This window comes from Nicotiana sylvestris, chromosome 10 (genome assembly GCF_000393655.2).
Source record: "Nicotiana sylvestris chromosome 10, ASM39365v2, whole genome shotgun sequence".
Taxonomy (NCBI): domain Eukaryota; kingdom Viridiplantae; phylum Streptophyta; class Magnoliopsida; order Solanales; family Solanaceae; genus Nicotiana; species Nicotiana sylvestris.
This window is the reverse complement of record NC_091066.1, coordinates 41,465,197-41,483,499: the sequence shown is the minus strand read 5'-3', so window position 1 is coordinate 41,483,499 and position 18,303 is coordinate 41,465,197. Positions and strand designations below refer to the sequence as shown.

General features: G+C 38.0%; 1 protein-coding gene across 1 annotated transcript; it reads left to right on the top strand.

Moving 5' to 3' along the window:
- The first annotated feature begins 12,334 nt into the window (after positions 1-12,334).
- Positions 12,335-16,901, top strand: LOC138879238 (uncharacterized mitochondrial protein AtMg00810-like). Its single transcript, XM_070158838.1, has 3 exons — positions 12,335-12,422; positions 12,553-13,198; positions 16,742-16,901. Exons 1-3 carry the CDS (start codon positions 12,335-12,337, stop codon positions 16,899-16,901), a joined length of 894 nt encoding a protein of 297 aa, XP_070014939.1.
- Positions 16,902-18,303: the final 1,402 nt, after the last annotated feature.

Genomic DNA, 18,303 nt, shown 5'->3' with positions numbered 1-18,303 from the left:
TCTTGTGAGGTGTTTACTGATCATCATAGCCTCCAGCACTTGTTCAAGTAGAAGGATCTCAATTTGAGGTAGCAGAGATGGTTAGATCTGCTAAAGGACTATGATATTACTATTTTGTACCATCCGAGAAAGGCCAATGTGGTAGCCGATGCCTTGAGTAGAAAGGTGGTGAGTATGGGGAGTTTGGCGTTTATTCTTGTTGGAGAGAGACATCTTGTAGTTGATGTTCATGTCTTGGCTAATCGGTTCGTGAGGTTAGATATTTCGGAGCCCAGTCGGGTATTGGCTTGTGTGATTTCTCGATCTTCCATATTTGATTGCATCAGAGAGCGCCAGTATGATGATCCTTATTTGCTTGTCCTTAAGGACAGAGTTCAGCACGACGATGCTAGAGATGTGACTATTGGTGATGATGGGGTGTTGAGGATGCAGGGCCGGATATGCGTGCCCAATGTAAATGGGCTTTGGGAGTTGATTTTGGAGGAGGCCCATAGCTTACGGTATTCCATTCATCCGGGTGCTGCGAATATGTATCAGGATCTGAGACAACATTATTGGTGGAGGAGAATGAAGAAGGATATTGTGGAATTCGTAGCTCGGTGTCTCAATTGTCCACAGGTGAAATATGAGCATCAGAGACTAGGTGGCTTGCTTCAGCAGATAGATATTCCAGAGTGGAAGTGGGAGCGGATCACCATGGACTTTGTAGTTGGGCTCCCACGGACCTTGAAGAATTTCGATGCTATTTGGGTGATTGCGGATCAGCTGACCAAGTCTGCTCACTTGACCAAGTCCACGCACTTCATTCCTATGTGTACTACCTATTCTTCAGAGCGGTTGGCAGAGATCTATATCCGAGAGGTTTTTCGGTTGCATGGTGTCCCAGTTTCCATCATTTTAGATAGAGGTACTAAGTTTACTTCGCAGTTTTGGAGAGCCGTGCAGAGGGAGTTGGTTACTCAGGTAGAGTTGAGCACAACTTTTCACCCTCAGACAGACAGGCAGTCCGAGCGCACTATTTAGATATTGGAGGACATGTTGTGTGCGTGTGTCATTGACTTTGGAGGGTCATAGGATCAGTTTTTACCGCTCGCGGAGTTTGCTTTTAACAACAGTTACCAGTCAAGTATTTAGATGGCTACATATGAGGCTTTGTATGGGAGGCGTTATAGATCTCCAGTTGGTTGGTTTGAACTAGGTGAGGCTAGGCTTTTGGATATAAACTTAGTGCAGAAGGCATTAGACAAGGTGAAGGTGATTCAGGAGAGGCTTCGTACAGCGCAGTCGAGACAAAATAGTTATGCTGACAGGAAGGTTCGCGATGTGTCCTACATGGTTGGTGAGAAGGTTCTGTTGAAGGTTTCACCCATCAAGGGTGTTATGAGATTTGGGAAGAAGGGTAAATTGAGTCCTCGTTTCATTAGGCCTTTTGAGGTGCTTCGGAGTATGGGAGAGGTGGCTTATGAGCTTGCTTTGCCACCCAGCTTATCGAGTGTGCATCCGGTATTTCGTGTTTCTATCTCCGGAAGTATATTGGCGATCCGTCTCATGTTTTGGATTTCAGCATAGTTCAGTTGGATGGTGATTTGACTTATGATGTGGAGCTAGTGGCTATTTTGGAGCGTCAGGTTCGAAAGTTGAGGTCAAAGGATATAGCTTCAGTAAAAGTGCAGTGGAGAGGTCGGCCCGTGGAAGAGGCTACTTGGAGACCGAGCGGGAGATGCAGAGAAGATATCCTCAACTATTTGGGACTTCAGGTATGTTGATTGACCTGTTCGAGGACGAATGTTTGTTTCTGAGGGGGAGGATGTAATGACCCGACCGGTCGTTTGATGAGTTACCGCTCTGTTTCCCCCATTCCTGCTTCTTTATGCTTTATTTATCCGTGTTATGTGGTATCGGGCTAGTCAGTTCAAATTCGGAATGGTTTTGGAAAGTAATGAGACACTTAGTCTCTTTTGACTAACCTTAGGTTGGAAAAGTCAACCGGTTGTTGACTTATGTAAAAAGAGCTCGGATGTGAATTACGATGGTTTGAATAGCTTCGGGAGATGATTTAGGACTTAGGAATGTGATCAGAATGTGTTTTGCAGGTGCGGAAAGGGGACTTAAGTGAAAAATCGTAGAAGCGGTGCCTTTGACCGCAGAAGCGGTAGCGCTTAAGCGGAAATAGACCGCAGGTGCGAAAAGCCTGGGTCAGAAAGTATAAAAGATTTCCTTCGCGATTTTTGGTCATTTCTCTCAATATTTCATTCGGGGTGAAGATTTTGGAAGCAATTTAAAGGAGGATTTCCAGAGGGATTCATTGAGGTAAGGTCCTTGGTTCCTAAGCTCGTTATTATGGTGATTTTTATCATTGTTAGCATGAAAATTTAAGGGAAAATCAATGCCAAATTAGGGGTTAGGGCTTGGTTAATTAGAGAGCTTTGAGTGGTGATTTGATGGGCCATTTGAGATCCGATTTTGGTACTTTTGGTATGAATGGACTCGTGGCGGAATAAGGATTCTATTTATGTAAAATTTGTCGAATTCCGAGACGGGGACCCAGGGGTCGAGTTTAGTCAATTTCGGATTTTGTGTTGTAATTTGGTTAATTTTGTATGGGTTTTACTCCTTTAGCGTATATTGATGGTTATGAACTAATTTTGGTTAGATTCGAGGCATTCAAAGGCCGATTCGAGAGGAAAAGGCGTCGCAGACTAGAGTTTTGGCTTGGCATGAGGTAAGTAATGCTTCCAACCTTGGTTCTGCAGGTTCGAAACCCCGAACGATGTGTTCTATGATTATTATGAATGTGACGTTATGCCAAGTGACGGGCGTAAGAGTGTGCACCGTGAGAAATGTGACTTGGATCATTCCAGGGCGACGCTTAGTGGTTATTTGTTATCGATATCTGTGCTGTGATTATTTGATCTAGTTGTTGAACTGTAAATCATGTTGATTATCATGTTAAGGCTTCATGTCGATATTATTGAGACCCAAGAGGTCATTTTCTTGCTGTCATTTCATTGATTTTACTGAAAATCTGTACTCAGTCCTTATCATGCATATTATATCATGTTCAGTCTCTATTGTTACTACTTGCCACATGTTATTATTGTCCCGGCTAGTATCATGACTTTTGGAGCCCGTGTGTGAGACTGGTGAGCTATGACTGAGTGAGACCGAGATCCTGACATCGAGTGACAGTATGGGATCGGGCTGCACGCCGCAGCAAGATATTGATCATGCCTTCGCTGGCCTTGATATAGCGCTTGGGCTATGAGAAGCCCATCCGGAGTCTTTACACCCCCAATGAGCGTAGTAGATGATTATATTAAGGGATGGATCTTCCCTAGACATGGATCTTGTCCGATGTACTATACCGGGAGATGGATCTTCTCTGAGAGGCTAGATCATCCTGTGTCCTCAGTACTGATTGACTTCGGTTAGTGATATATATTTCGGGATGGATCTTCCCTAGGCCGGATGGCTATATACAGTATCGAGTGGTTGAGAACTTGTGAGTGGAGGTTATGGAACATTGATCATGCTAGTTGTGCATTGGTACATACATAAAATCTCTAAGTTTCAAACTCTTTACTGATCAGTTGCATCTATTACTGTTGAGTTTTACTTGAACTGTAAGCATGTCTACATTTTTGTTCTGTTAATTGCTAATTGCCTGTTGAGGTTTGGTCCATCACTACCTGTCAGTTCACAGGTTGGACTTGTTACTTACTGAGTTGGTGTACTCACGTTACCCCCTGCACCTTGTGTGCAGATCCAGGTGTATTTGGTCACGATAGCGGTTGTTGATCTTCCTTGTGCGGACTTCCACCGGAGATTGCGAGGTAGTTTCTTGGCGACCGCAGTTCCGCCTTCTCCTTCCCTATCTTCCTTTAGCTTTACTCAATGGATGTTTCAGACTATTCTATATTTGTCTTTCGGACAGTTGTATTAGTTTGCTCATGACTAGTGACACCCGAGGTCGGGGTTGTATTTCTTTCCGCTGTTTTGATACATCTATCTTTTATTATTGAATTTTTGTTTAAAAATTGATGTTTTCTAAAGTTAATAATTTGGGAAAAATGAAAATTTGGATATAAGTGGCTGACCTAGTTCCACGATAGGCGCCATCACGGCCGTGTCGGATTTTGGGTCGTAACACCTAATTACCATTCATAACTACTATTCAATTATTACTAACTTGCATCGTTTGTATTCAAACTCGCAAGGAATATAACATATGTCAACTGTATTTGTTCGCGCAACGAATACAATGTATATCAATTATATTCGTTCGCACAACTCTATTCATTCGTGCAACGAATACAATATGTATCGATTGTAACCAAGGCGAAATACAAAGGATGTATACAAAAGATACAACTTGTATTGACTGTATACATGAGTGTATGCAAAATATACAACATGTATCACTATATTTGTTCTCGTAACGAAAACAACCAAGACAAAATATAGAACACAGAAAAATAAATGTTCTTTTTAAGAGTCTAACTCAAAACCTCCGCTAACTAAATAAGCGCTCTAACCAACTGAGCTACGAGCACTTGTTCTCTCTTGTTTCAGTTCAAAACAATTAATCTCTCCTGAACTATACCCGAAGTTTCTACGATATACCTTACCTTTGCGGGGCTCATATAACCCCTTAAAACGTTTTTAAAGTGGAATAAATGTCACCCTAAGTGCTGACGTGCATAGAGAATCAAATATTTGGTAAGCATTGAAATACACGCGCTGCCACATGTAATTTCATATTTTTATTTTTATTTTTAAATCTATTTCATTTTCTTCCTTTTTCTTTTCTTTTGAATTCGAAGTGTAATGGAAATATTATTTTTAATTTAGAAAAATGAAAAGGACAATTATTTTTGTATGAACTTGAAAATTTATTAGAGGTGTTAAGCATATTCGGACGTTGTTGAAATTTAAAGTTGATATTCAAGTACTAAATTCATTCAAAATCCATAATTGTAGATGAGATTCGAAAATGAAAAAAGAATTTTGAATCCATTATTGTTGAACCTTGAAAAGGCTTAAAGAATAAAAATATAAGTTTGTAAAATTCTTGGTTGTTGGCCAAATTGATTACTGGGGTAAGATGATGATGTTGTTGTGAAGTTGTGGTTGAAATTTGAGCTTGATTGGTGCAGATTTAGCCGACTTTTTGTCGAATTTTGACACCAAAAATTAGATTTGGAGCTCTAGAAAAATGGATGATAAAACGGGGATGAAGAGCTCTTGAAAATTAACTTTGGAATTTTCATACGACGATATCATATAGGTTAGAGCCTTTTTAAGTTCTCACATGCTTGAAGGAGTTTTTCTTGCACAATGCTACACGTCACCAATAATGGTGCAAAGAATTATGGGAAAAAATTGGGGGAGGCGGGTGGGGGGTGGGCTAATAAGACTCTCGCAAAGATAATATGTGTCGTTCATTCAGGGAGATTTTATGCATTATGCTAAAGAAAATCATCACATTTTTGTTCTGAGTTATAGAATGTGTCGTTGCATGTGATGACCTGATAGGTCATCTATAGTTTTAGAACCTAATTTTGTATTTTGAAGCCTTCCTTGATTTGTGTGTACAGTCCGCGTATTTTTCCTGTAGGCTTTTATGTTGAAAACTAATAAAAATAAGAATTTTGCCTTAAATATTTATTTGAGTTGACTTCGGTCAATGTTTTGAGCAAGCAGACCCAAATCCGTATTTTGACTATCCCGGTGGGTCCGTATCGTAATTTTGGACCTTGGTGTATGGCCGAAATCGAATTCAGAGGTCCCTAACTCGAGTTATTGATTTTTGTCGAAAATTGAAAGTTTAAAGGTTTAATGATTTTTAAGAATTGACTGATATTTTATTTTATTAATACCGGGTCCGTATTTAGTTCCGAATCCTAGTACATGTCTGTTACTATATTTATGACTGTTTGTCAAATTTGGTGAGAAATAAAATTGGTTTGACGTGATTCGGACGTCCGGTTTTTAAAATAGAAGTTTAAAAGTTTTCTTGAAAATTTCAATTGATTTTGTGTCTGATCCGTCATTCTAGGAGTCGTTTTGGCATTTCGATCACGTGAGCGGGTTCGTATGAGGTTTTTTCACTTGTGTGCATATATGGTTTAGAGCCCCAAGGGCTCAGGTGAGTTTCGGATAGGCTACGAATCTTTTGAAACTTAGAAAATCTAGTTTTTCCTGAGCTTTATGTGTCATCTGGTTTCCTTCTTCGCGTTTGTGAAGGTACTCTCGCAAAAGCGAAGAGTGAACTAGGGTTGGGTAGATTTTCTTCATCGTGAACGTGGAGCAATGGGGGCCTTACCTTTCGTGAACGCGATCAGCTTCTCGCGAATGCGTAGCTTCAGAGACCTGGGGAAGGGAAAGTCGTTTCTTCTACGAAAACGTGAGCACTGGCTCGCGAATGCGAAGGCCAGGGGGGAGCAGCCTTCGTGAACGTGAAGAAGAACTCGCGAACGCGAAATCCACTTGGGCTACTGTACATCGCGAATACAGCAGGCCCCTTCATGAACGCAAAGAAGGCCTGACGCCCAAACATTAAGACATTTCGAAAACGGGATTTCTCCCATTTTTCATAACTCTTCCATTAGAGCTCGGCCTAGGAGCGATTTTGAAGAGAAAACTCAACATCAATTCATAAGTTGGTACACTTTTACTCATTTTCTTCCATTTCTAATATCACCTCTTAATTCCTAGCCATAATCTTTGTTCTTCCATGGTAGAGAACCAGGGATTTAAGAAGAATTGGTTTTTTTGCAAATTGGGGATTTATATCTCAATTTGATGTCGGATTCCGAAACTAATTACATAAATGGGCTCGGGGATGAATGGGTAAATGAATTTTGGTCCAAACCTCGGATTTTGACCAAACGAGCCTGTGGTCGATTTTTGACTTTTTGGAAAAAATTTGGAAATTCTAAATTTATGCATTGTAATTGATTCCTTTAATAATATTTGATATTATTGAGTCAATTGTGGCAAGATACGAGTGGTTTGGAGGCAGATTCTAGGGTAAAGACTCCGGTAAAGCTCTGAGTTGACTGCAGAGTGAGGTAAGTGTTGAGTCTAACCTTGATTTGAGAGAATTAGGAACCCTCGGACCATGTGCTATGTGAATTTCATATGTTGCAACGCATATGCGAGGTGACGAGTGCTTATACGCCGCCGAATTACTTGTTTTCCCAGATTTTCCATTTTTTCTTAATTATCTCCTTCCCCGTCTTAAATGTTATATGCTCTAAATGTCTTCCATGCTTATTTTCTACCTATTAATCAGTCTTTACTTTTGTTATTAATGTTAGATCCTTTCATATTTTCATGATTCACTGCTACTTGCCTTAACTAACTTACTTGACCCCTCTAATTGTCATTTCCCCGACATGACTTGCTATGTAGCATTACCTATGTGAATTCCCATGTTTTACAAGGTTTCCTTTCTGCTTCATTTGGTATTTATTGATCGTAAAGGTTCTCGTGATTTGAATTATTGATTTGACTGTGCATATTGAATATTTGGTACTGATATGGTGGGATCGGATTGCATGCCGCAACATGTGAAATAATGGTGGATTGATATGGTGGAATAAGGATGAATTTGTACTGATACTTTGGGATCAGGTTGCATGCCGCAACATGTAGAATAAGAGTGGATTGATACGGTGAAATAAGGGTAAATTATGATATTGATATTGATATATAGTGGGATCGGGTTGCGCGCCCCTATATATATTATTTATTGTTGTTGATGTTGTTACGGTGAAATAAGGGAGGATTCTGTGTTATAAAGTGGGATCGGGTTGCGCGGCGCAACAACCTATGTGTTTCTCTTTCCTTGAGCTGTGTTGGTTTTCGGTATTTTTATTTGAAACTCTAAGGATTGATAATTCTGAATGTGACTTGCTTAATTCATGAAGTTGTAGCTATTATTTTCAGTTGACTATCTTATTTTGTCTCGTATTTCCTTTTTCTGCCTTTATTATATACTGCGTACAAGTTGTAGAGTAGGTGACCTATCTTAGCCTCGTCACTATTTCGTCGAGGTTAGGCTCAGAACTTACAGAGTACATGGGATCGGTTGCACTCATACTACACTCTGCACTTCTTTTGCAGATTTTGGAGTTGATCTCAATGGCGGCTATTAGCATGCTTGGATTGTTCAGCGCATCAGAGACTTGAGGTGCAAATGCTCAGCACCCGCAGCTCCTAGAGTCCCTTTCCCTTTTTTCAACTATGTATTTTCCTTCAGACATCTTTATATTTGATTTAGACCCTTGTATGTACTATTCTAGTAGCTCGTACACTTGTGACACCGAGTCCAATAATTTTAACAGACGTTTGGCTATTTTAGCTTCCGCATTTTAAATTGGATTTCTGCAGTTATTTCAGTTCTTCTCTTTATCTAATCTAAACTGTTAAAAATGAATAAACTTTTTGAACGTTGGCTTGCCTAGCAAGTGAAATGTTAGGCGTCATCACAGTGCCGACGGTAGTAATTCTGGGTTGTGACATTGCATACACATAGTCCGCTGACTTCTAATCTCTATACAAAACTATCGCAATATAGTTTGTCGAGTTAACAAGTTTCTCAATATTATACAATTTGAAAAGCATGAGTACGAAGCGAATATTGATTAGTTGTATTTCGTAATTACGCAATGAGTCACGGAAGTTCCATAAAATCCAATATTTCACAAAATGATAACTGTAGAAATATTAAAGTCATAGTAGTAGTTATACATTGTATACATATACAACTAACCATAGTTAGTTAGTTAGACACAAGTTAGTGTTGGGTTAAGTTAGTGATTTAGGAAATAATATAAATTGTACATTTTCATTTTGTTTTGGTTTAATGAGAAAATATCATAGAGCCAGTTGCTCTCACAACTGACCTACTCTCTCTTCTGCTCTTCTTCATCTCCAACTTCAATTTCTCTTTCAATATTGTATCACAACCACCGATCAATGGTGATTGAGCTGGTAAATCAGCATATGAGAGTGATTTATCAAGCAATTGATTGATTCCATTGAAGACCATTAGCAGACAAACCCTGATTTTCACCATTGTTGAATTTGGGGGATTACTTCATCTGCGAGTCTAAATCATCAACTTTTGGTTAATCAGAGCAACAATTGTTACTTCTATTATTGATTCCTGAAAATTCTCGTAAAGAAATGCCGAGCACAAGTGACGAAATGCCAATGCCGGTGATGACACCAACAGTGGACCAAATAGAGCGATTCACCGACATTCATCCAATGAATCGTCTATTTCTACACCCATCCGACACTCCAGGTTGTATTTTCATTCCTCAACAACTAATTGAAATCGACAATTACACTGCATGGAGTAATTCTATGAAAGTTGCACTGCTAGCTAAGAACAAATTAGGGTTTATTAATGGTAGCTGTAAAAATGAAGATTAGAGATGAGATTTAGTTCATGAGTGGGACAAATGTAATGCCTTCATTTTGTTGTGGATCAAAAACTCTGTTTCAAGATAATTAGCTAATAGATTGATGTACTCATCTAATGCTTATAAGGTCTAGGATGATTTAAAAGAATGTTTTGATAAGAGAAATCTTACTATAGTGTATCAATTACATAGAGAGATTTATACAATGGTACAGGGTACTTCATCTGTTTTCAAGTATTTTTCAAGGTTGAGAAATGTTTGGGATGAATATCTGTCTCTTATTCCTCTTCCTGGAAGTGATAAGACCTATGCCGATCACATAGAGCAGCAGAAGCTGATGCAATTTCTGATGGGGCTAAATGAGACTTACTCATGGTCTCGCAGTCATATTTTGATGAAAGTTTCCAGTCCTTCCCTGAATCAACCTTACAATTTGATCATAAGTTGAAAGCCAACAAATGCAATCAAATATGATAAATCAGTGTGTTCAGCCTCTCCAACAACTGGACTTGAATGACTCCACCATTCTTTCCTCTGTACAAGGAAATAGGTTCAAAAAGGCAAATACACTTTACTATGATCATTGTCGTATGAGAGGTCACAAAAGGGAGAACTGCTACAAGTTGGTTGGATACCTGCCAATTCTAAGAATACTAAGAGAAATACTTCTGAATTTTTTCAACAAACTGGCAAAGGCAACAAGGCTCCCATGGTGAATAATGCAAACTGTGATAACAACTCTGTTGCTCCTAACTAGAATGCACGTCATGCTGATAATTGCACCACTCCTGCTCTTGGAATGACTATGCATGTCTTTACCCTGGAGAAATATCAACAGATCCTACAGCTGATCAATAAGACACCACCTCCACAAGAAACAAACATCAACATGACAGGTATATCTTATTACTCTAATAGTTGTTCAACTGCAGATTGTGATACTACTCTTTGGGTGATAGATACAGGGGCAACAAATCACATAATTTCTAGCCTAAATCATCTAATCAACTCAAAACTAATACCTCCAAACTGTAGTCAAGTTCACTTACCAAATGGTCAAACTACTTCTGTCACACATATTGGTTCAATGTCTTTGTTTGACAACATACTGACTAATGTGCTATATGTATCTTTCTTTAAGTATAATCTCTTGTCCATTTCGAAACTAACTAAACAACTACAATGTTGTATTGGTTTCTTTCCTAATATTTGTATCTTCCAGGACCTCTTTACTGGAAAGGTGAGGGGGATTGGTAAGGAGAAGGATGGTTTATACTTACTTCAACCTGCCAAGAGACCTTCAGTAGTTCAAGTCTCAACTTCTTTGACTTCACTTGTTCCCTCACATCACTGCCTATCTTCTACTGAGTCTGATTAAGTCTCAATATGCCATCAAAGGCTTGGTCATGTACCAGCTACCGTCCTCTAGAAAATCCCAATGTTGAAGGGTCGTCTATCAAATCATGCATATAAATCTTGTGTTGTTTGTCCTATAGTAAGGCAAACTAGATTTCCTTTTCTTACTAGTGTGTCAAAAACTGTATCTCCTTTTGAACTTGTACACATGTATATATGGGGTCCATATAGACAATGTACCTATAATGATTTCAGATTTTTCCTTACCATTATTGATGACTATTCTTGGATGACTAGGGTTTTCTTGATGAGATATAAAAGTGATACTATTGTTTTGATCAAAAATTTCTTTGCCTTGATTAAAAATCAGTTCTCTGCCTCTATTAAAATTGTTAGATCTCATAATGGGCTTGAATTCTTTAATTCCCACCGTCTTAGTCTTTTTAATTCCTTTGGGGTAATTCATCAAAGTTCTTGTGTTGGTACTCCACAACAAAATAGGGTGGCTGAAAGGATGCATAGGCACTTGCTTGAAATGGCAAGAGCTCTTAAATTCCAAGCTTATGCTCCATTAAAGTTCTGGGGTGAGCGTGTACTCACAATAGTTTACCTCATAAATAGACTACCCTCCTCATCTATTTCTGGGAAGTCACCCTATGAGTTATTCCATGGTACACCACCTTCACTTACCCACCTAAAAGTATTTGGTTGCTTGTGTTATGCCATCAAGCCCATTTTTTGTGACAAATTCTCCTCCAAAGTCACCCCAGCAGTTTTCATGGGCTATTCAGAAACTCAAAAAGGGTTGCAACAGGCACCTTATTTGTGAATAGGGATGTCACCTTTAGGGAATCAGTATTTTCCATCAAACATCCTAAATCCACTTTTCTTGAACCACATACATGCCCTACTATGCCATCTTCTTTACCCCCCTCATTGGATGATGTCTTTCCTGCTGCAGGATATATCCCTACTCCTAGTTATCAGGTTACTACTAGTGATCAGGTCATCTCCTCATCCTCAATCACTGAATCCCTACCTTCTTCTCATATTCCTCATCCTTCTTCTCCTCTATCTTCCTTGCCATCTCCTTTTGTACCTCACACTGATCCTTCTGTTCCTCTGAGAAAATCTACTAGGACATCAAAACCTCCTCTGTGGTTAACAGACTGTATTCACTCTTCTTCCACAACTCCATACCCTTTATCAAACTCCTTGTCCTACTCTTCTATCTCTTCTTCTTACCATACTTATCTAGCAGCCTTCTCTGCTATTTCTGAACCTACTTCCTTTAACCAAGCTATCTAAGATCCTAACTGGATTCATGCTATGAAATTAGAAATTGCTGCTCTCACTGATAATCATACCTGGGATGCAGTTGATCTACCCGCAGGTAAAACACCTATTGGGTGCAAATAGGTGTACAAAGTAAAGCACGAAGATGACAATAGTGTAAAAGTTATAAAGCTAGATTAGTGGCCAAGGGTTTCACCCAACAAGAGGGGTTAGACTATCATGACACTTTCTCCCAAGTGGTCAAAATGGTCACTGTGAGGTGTGTTGTTTCTCTGGCTACTCAATTTGATTGGCCTCTCTACCAAATGGATTTCTACAATGCATTTCTCCAAGGTAACTTATTTGAAGAGGCTTTGATGGCCAGGGTAGAACAAAGTATGTAGGCTTCTCAGATCCTTGTATGGGTTGAAACAAGCGATGAGACAATGGAATCTTAAACTTACTACAACTTTAGTGCAATCAGGTTTCACCCAGAGTAAATTGGACTATTCTTTGTTTACAAAAGGCAAAGGTGCTAATCTTGTGATCATTCTAGTATATGCGGATGACTTGTTAATCACTGGTAATGACACAAAACTGATAGAAGAAGCTAAGAACATTCTGAACAGCAAATTTAAAATGAAAGACTTAGGGGAGTTGAAATATTTCTTGGGGATTGAATTTGCAAAACCATCTAAGGGTATATTTATGAATCAAATAAAGTATGCCTTAGAGTTGATCTCAGAATGTGGCCTAGGGGGAGCAAAGCCACTTGAAACTCCTTTAGAACAAAATCAGAAGTTCGCTACCCCTGCATATGACAAGTTTTTTGAACCCGATAAAGGTATAAGTCCAGAATTAGATGATAGAAGACCATATCAAAGGTTGTTGGAAAGACTGCTATATCTGGCTATCACTAGGCCGACTATTTCTTTTGCAGTCCAAACATTGAGTCAATACATGCATTCTCCAACAGAGATGCATTGTAAAGATGCTTTAAGGGTGGTTAGATACATAAAATACCAACCAGGATTGGAGTTATTGATGAGTAGGAGAAAATCTGGAAGGATCACTATCTTTTGTGATGCAGACTGGGCATCATGTGTGGTGTCTAGGAAGTCAGCAACATGGTATTGTATTAAGCTGGGGGGTTCCCTAATCTCCTGAAAATAAAAAAAATAGAGTACAGTCTCAAGGAGCTCAGCTGAAACTGAGTACAGGAGTATGGCAACTAAAGTGGCAGAACTTGTTTGGCTACAGGGACTGTTGCAGGAATTAGGCATGAAGGTTGAGCTGCACAACAACAACAACAACACCAACAACAACCCAATATAATCCCACTAGTGAAGTCTGGGGAGGGTAGTGTGTACGCAGACCTTATCCCTACCTTGGGTAGAGAGGCTGTTTCCAAATAGATCATCGGCATCCTTCCCACCAAGAACTCTCCACCTTACTCTTGGGGTGACTCGAACTCACAACCTCTTGGTTGGAAGTGGGGGTTAGAACTCACAACCTCTTGGTTGAGCTGCACATGGAGCTATTTTTGACAGCAAGGCAGCATTGTGGATAGCTTCAAATCCTATGTATCATGAACCCACTAAACACATAGAGATAAATTGTCATCTTATACGAGAGAAGATACAAAGTGGGTTGATCAAGACAGGACATGTGAGTAGCAAAAATTAAGTGGCAGACATATTGACTAAAGGCCTTGGGAAGCAGTTACACAATAATATGGTATGCAAGTTGGGGATGATCAATGTATTTCATCATCCAACTTGAGGGGGAATGTAGAAATATTAAAGTCATCGTAGTAGTTATACATTGTGTACATATAGAACTAATCATAGTTAGTTAGTTAGACACAAGTTAGTGTTGGGTTAAGTTAGTAAGTTAGGAAATATTATAAATTGTATATTCATTTTGTTTTGGTTTAATGAGAAAATATCAGAGAGTCAGTTGCTCTCACAACCGGCCTACTCTCTCTTCTGCTCTCCTTCATCTCCAGCTGCAATTTCTCTTTCAACAAGCACTCTTGAGTATCATAGTATTTCTATTGAAAATTAATATGCATTGAGGAGTGATCATTATATTTGGCTATTGAGCTTTACTGTCGTATCACCGTAAAAACATTGATTAATACTTCCTTTTCTATTAATTAATTCGCTGGTCCTTTACCATATTGGGATATTTTCTCTTCTCACTAGTAAATGCCATGTCTTCTATTTATTCCACAAAAGCTTCAGCTTTCATGATTTACAATTGCATCTTATCCTGTGATCCACATTTAGAATGTTTCCCTACTAAGTACTCCAAAGTGAACAACGTGATCTTATTCCACACATCAAAATGTTTCCCTACAAAGCAGCACTTCAATTTGTGAGTCAGAAATATTAAACAAAGATGAATTCTTGTTTTTGGCTTGATAGATGTATGTTCATGTTGGAAGATTCGATGAAATTGGAGGCATAAAGCTAAAACATAAGAAGAAGATATACTACTAAATTTATTTGATAAAATTCATATCCATTTTTATTTGAATTTATTTTCGTATAACAATGATTTTTCGGGCCCCTCATATTCACCATAACCATTTACGATTATATTTTATCTTACACTAGCAGCTGTATCAGAAACTATTTCATCAAGCTCTTAGGTAATATTTTAGGGAATATTCATGGTTAAGATAATGTTAAATTTTAAATTATCATTGTCCAGTGATTTCAATTTTTTCAGCTTAATATAATATAAATAATAATATAATAAATTGTAAAGGCTTGGTCCACAATGTATTAGAAACGATAAAGGGTCAAAAATACCCCTCTACTATGCGAAAAAGATCATATATACCATCCATTATACTATTGGTCCACCATTACCCCCTAACGCTATAAAAGTGGTGTAAAAATACCCCTCCTCCGTTAGGACCCTCCACCATAGCAATATATCTTAAGTGGCTGACATTTCGCTGAAGTGGATGCCATGTGGCATGCCACCTCATACCAACCCCATTCTTAAGATTTTCTTCTTTATTTTTCATTCACTCCATTGACAAATATCTTGAGCACAGTCCATTCCCCCTCAATATTTGTCAACTCGTGTTCCTTTAAAAATTTCTTTTGAAATTGGGCAGAATAATTATTTTGAAGACATTCTCAAAACTTTGTTAATATGTTCTCCTTAATCCAAAAATAAATAATAGACGGGGTTAATTCTTGAACAATCAACGATATCCCGCTTAACTTTTCTTCCATAATATAAACTACGAATAAGGATCAAATATATCGTTCTACTATGAGAAAAGGATTAAGTTTATCCTCCGTTATACTTTCTGTCTAAAAATACCCTTGTTGTTATACAATTAGGTCAAATATACCCTTCATCCGTTAAGATTGTCCAAGGTGGATGCCCAATCCCACGTGACACTGACATTTTGGCCACGTGGCATGCCACCTCACTCTCCTAAACCCATCTTACCCCTCTTTTACTTCTTCTTCTACCACTAGAAACTCCTACTCCTCCCCAACTAGTGTCACCAGCAACATCACCATGCTCACCATAATTTTGAAATAAAAAACCAAGTTGAGATTGAAAATTGTTTCCGTGTGTGAACGCGCTATATCTTAATTAGTACCAAATGTAATTAAGTGTAACACAACTTTTCTAAACAAGTGAAATGGAAATTGAACCATTTTTCCCGTCTTTCTTTTCCTCACAATTTTTCTGTATTTTTCCCTTTTACAAATTTTCGGTTTTCTGTGAAAATTAAAGTTAGAAAAAATATATCATAGACGAATATATTATAAAAATAATATATAATAGCAGTGTTGAAAATTAAGATGGGTTGCTTAATAATATAGAAAAAATATATCATTCATGAATATTTTCAAACTTTAATTTTCAAGATATATTAGTAGTTGCTATTTAGGTTTCGGACACAGTGTTAATGGTAGTAGTGTGGTCGAGGGATAAAAGGTGTTATTGGAGGAAGAAGAAGTAAAAGAGAGGGGTAAGATGGGTTTAGGGGAGTGAGGTGGCATGCCACGTAGCCAAAATGTCAGTGCCACGTGGGATTGGACATCCACCCTGGATAACCTTAACAGACGAGGGGTATATTTAACCTAATTGTATAACAACAAGGGTGTTTTTAGACAGAAAGTATAACGGAAGATAAACTTAATCCTTTTCTCATAGTAGAGGAGTATATTTGACCCTTATCCGTATAAACTAATACTTATCAGTAAGTTATTAGAAATAAATCGAAAATAGGCAGAGCAACAAGATTTTTTTTTTTTTTTAAAACGGGAGAAGTAAAAGAAAAGACTTTTGCAGAGAAATATCAAAAAATCAAATGGGAGACACCATGTACAAACACTGGAAATTATTGGAAATTTCTGGAGGCCCTACTGTCTTCAACTTCACAGATGCTTTAAAAAATTTCTGTGATAGACACAATCGATCTGCTATTATCTTATTAAGGTGGAAGTTTAGTTTTGAGTCTTGAGGAACTTTACCATAGATTAACAATGAGAAAGTGAGCTTGTGATTTTATTTATCCGAAAGACTAAATTGACCAAGAAACCAAGAAGAATTTTTGGGACAAATTAGTAAGATTTGCATGAAACAACAGATCTTACTTTCACATCTATACATTTATTTTTGGGTGGTTATAGGATGGAGGGAGGAATGGTGGTAGAAGAACAAGAAGTGAGGGGAGGGGTAAAATGGGGTTGGGACGGTGAGGTGGGATGCCACGTAGCATCCACTTCAGAGAAATGCCAGTCCACGTGGGATGTAGTTACCATGGTGGATGGTCCTAACGGGAGAGGGTAATTTGCACCACTTTTATAACGTCGGGAGTAATGGTGAACCACTAGTATAACGAAGGGTATAAATGATCTTTTTCACATAGTAGAGGATATTTTTGACCCTTTATCGTATTAGAAATGATCAATTCTTCCTCTTTCTATTAGGGTTCTTCAAATTCTCCATCCCATCTCCTATCTCCCAACTTTGTATCTTCTTTTAGAATTTACATTAATAACTATTCTTCATGTTGGTTCAAATGTTTGAATCCTCTTCTGCTTCTTCTCTTGACCAAGTTGATTTCCGTACATGTTATTGCGGATTAATTGCCAACCATTTTTATTACTACGACACCTATGAATGGCGGTTGTAGATTCTACAAATTGTGTCATTCTGAGAAGAATGGTTGTCGTTATTGGGAATGGTGTAATGAACAATTTCCACCTCATGTGTCAATATTTATCCATAATCAAACAAAAATTCATTGGATGCCCTTCGTCAAGAAAGGAACAAGTTGAAGCAGACTGTGGCTGATATGGTTCATAGCAAAGCTGCAAATTTGAACGAAGTATCTGCCTTGGAGGAGAAAGGTTCCAATTTAGAATTAAAAGTAAATTGATTGATAAAATTACTGCTATGGTCATGGGCTACTTTTGTGTTTTTTTGCCACGGTCAAGATGATGGATTGAGAAGTTGGTAGCAAATGTTGATGAAGTATTTGAAGATTTTGTGTATTTTTTTATTTATTTATGTCAAGTAATTGTTGATGTGTTGGTTACTAACGTTGGTTGATCTAGTGTTAGTAGTTTCTAGGTAATTTGCATATTAGTGTTAAAGTGTTTAATGTAATCTGCAGTTTTTATGTAATGTACTTCATACTAGTTGGAGTTTTAACTTGAAGTGTTGAAGTGGTTAATGTAATCTGAATTTTTTTGTAACATGTAGTTTTTGTTAATTGCTTGTTAAATTTTGCTCCTGTAAATACGTGTTGTTTATGCTGAATGCCTGAACAAAACATGTAGCAATGGATCTTCTACAATTGAAATATGCTTGTCATACACATATTATATATAACCAGCCATAAGAAAAGAGTCATAAACATAAGTAAATTGTCATAAATACCCGATCATAAACATAAGTAAACTGTCAACATACTATTTCACCTTACATTAAGCATACCAAAAGATTTTTCTGGATGAATCAATACAACAATTTTCCCAACTGATTGACCAAAAAAAATAGCAAAACCCCAGTAGCGTTGAATCAGTTATTACAAAAAAAAAAATTAGTCATTATAATCTTCCCTAACACTTGGCCTTCTTAGCCTTCAGTTTATCAATTCTTTTTTCTTTTTCTGCCACCAGCTGGTTAGAGGTCATTGCTGCTTTACCTTTCCAAGTAACTTTCTTTGGTGAATATGGAAAGTTGG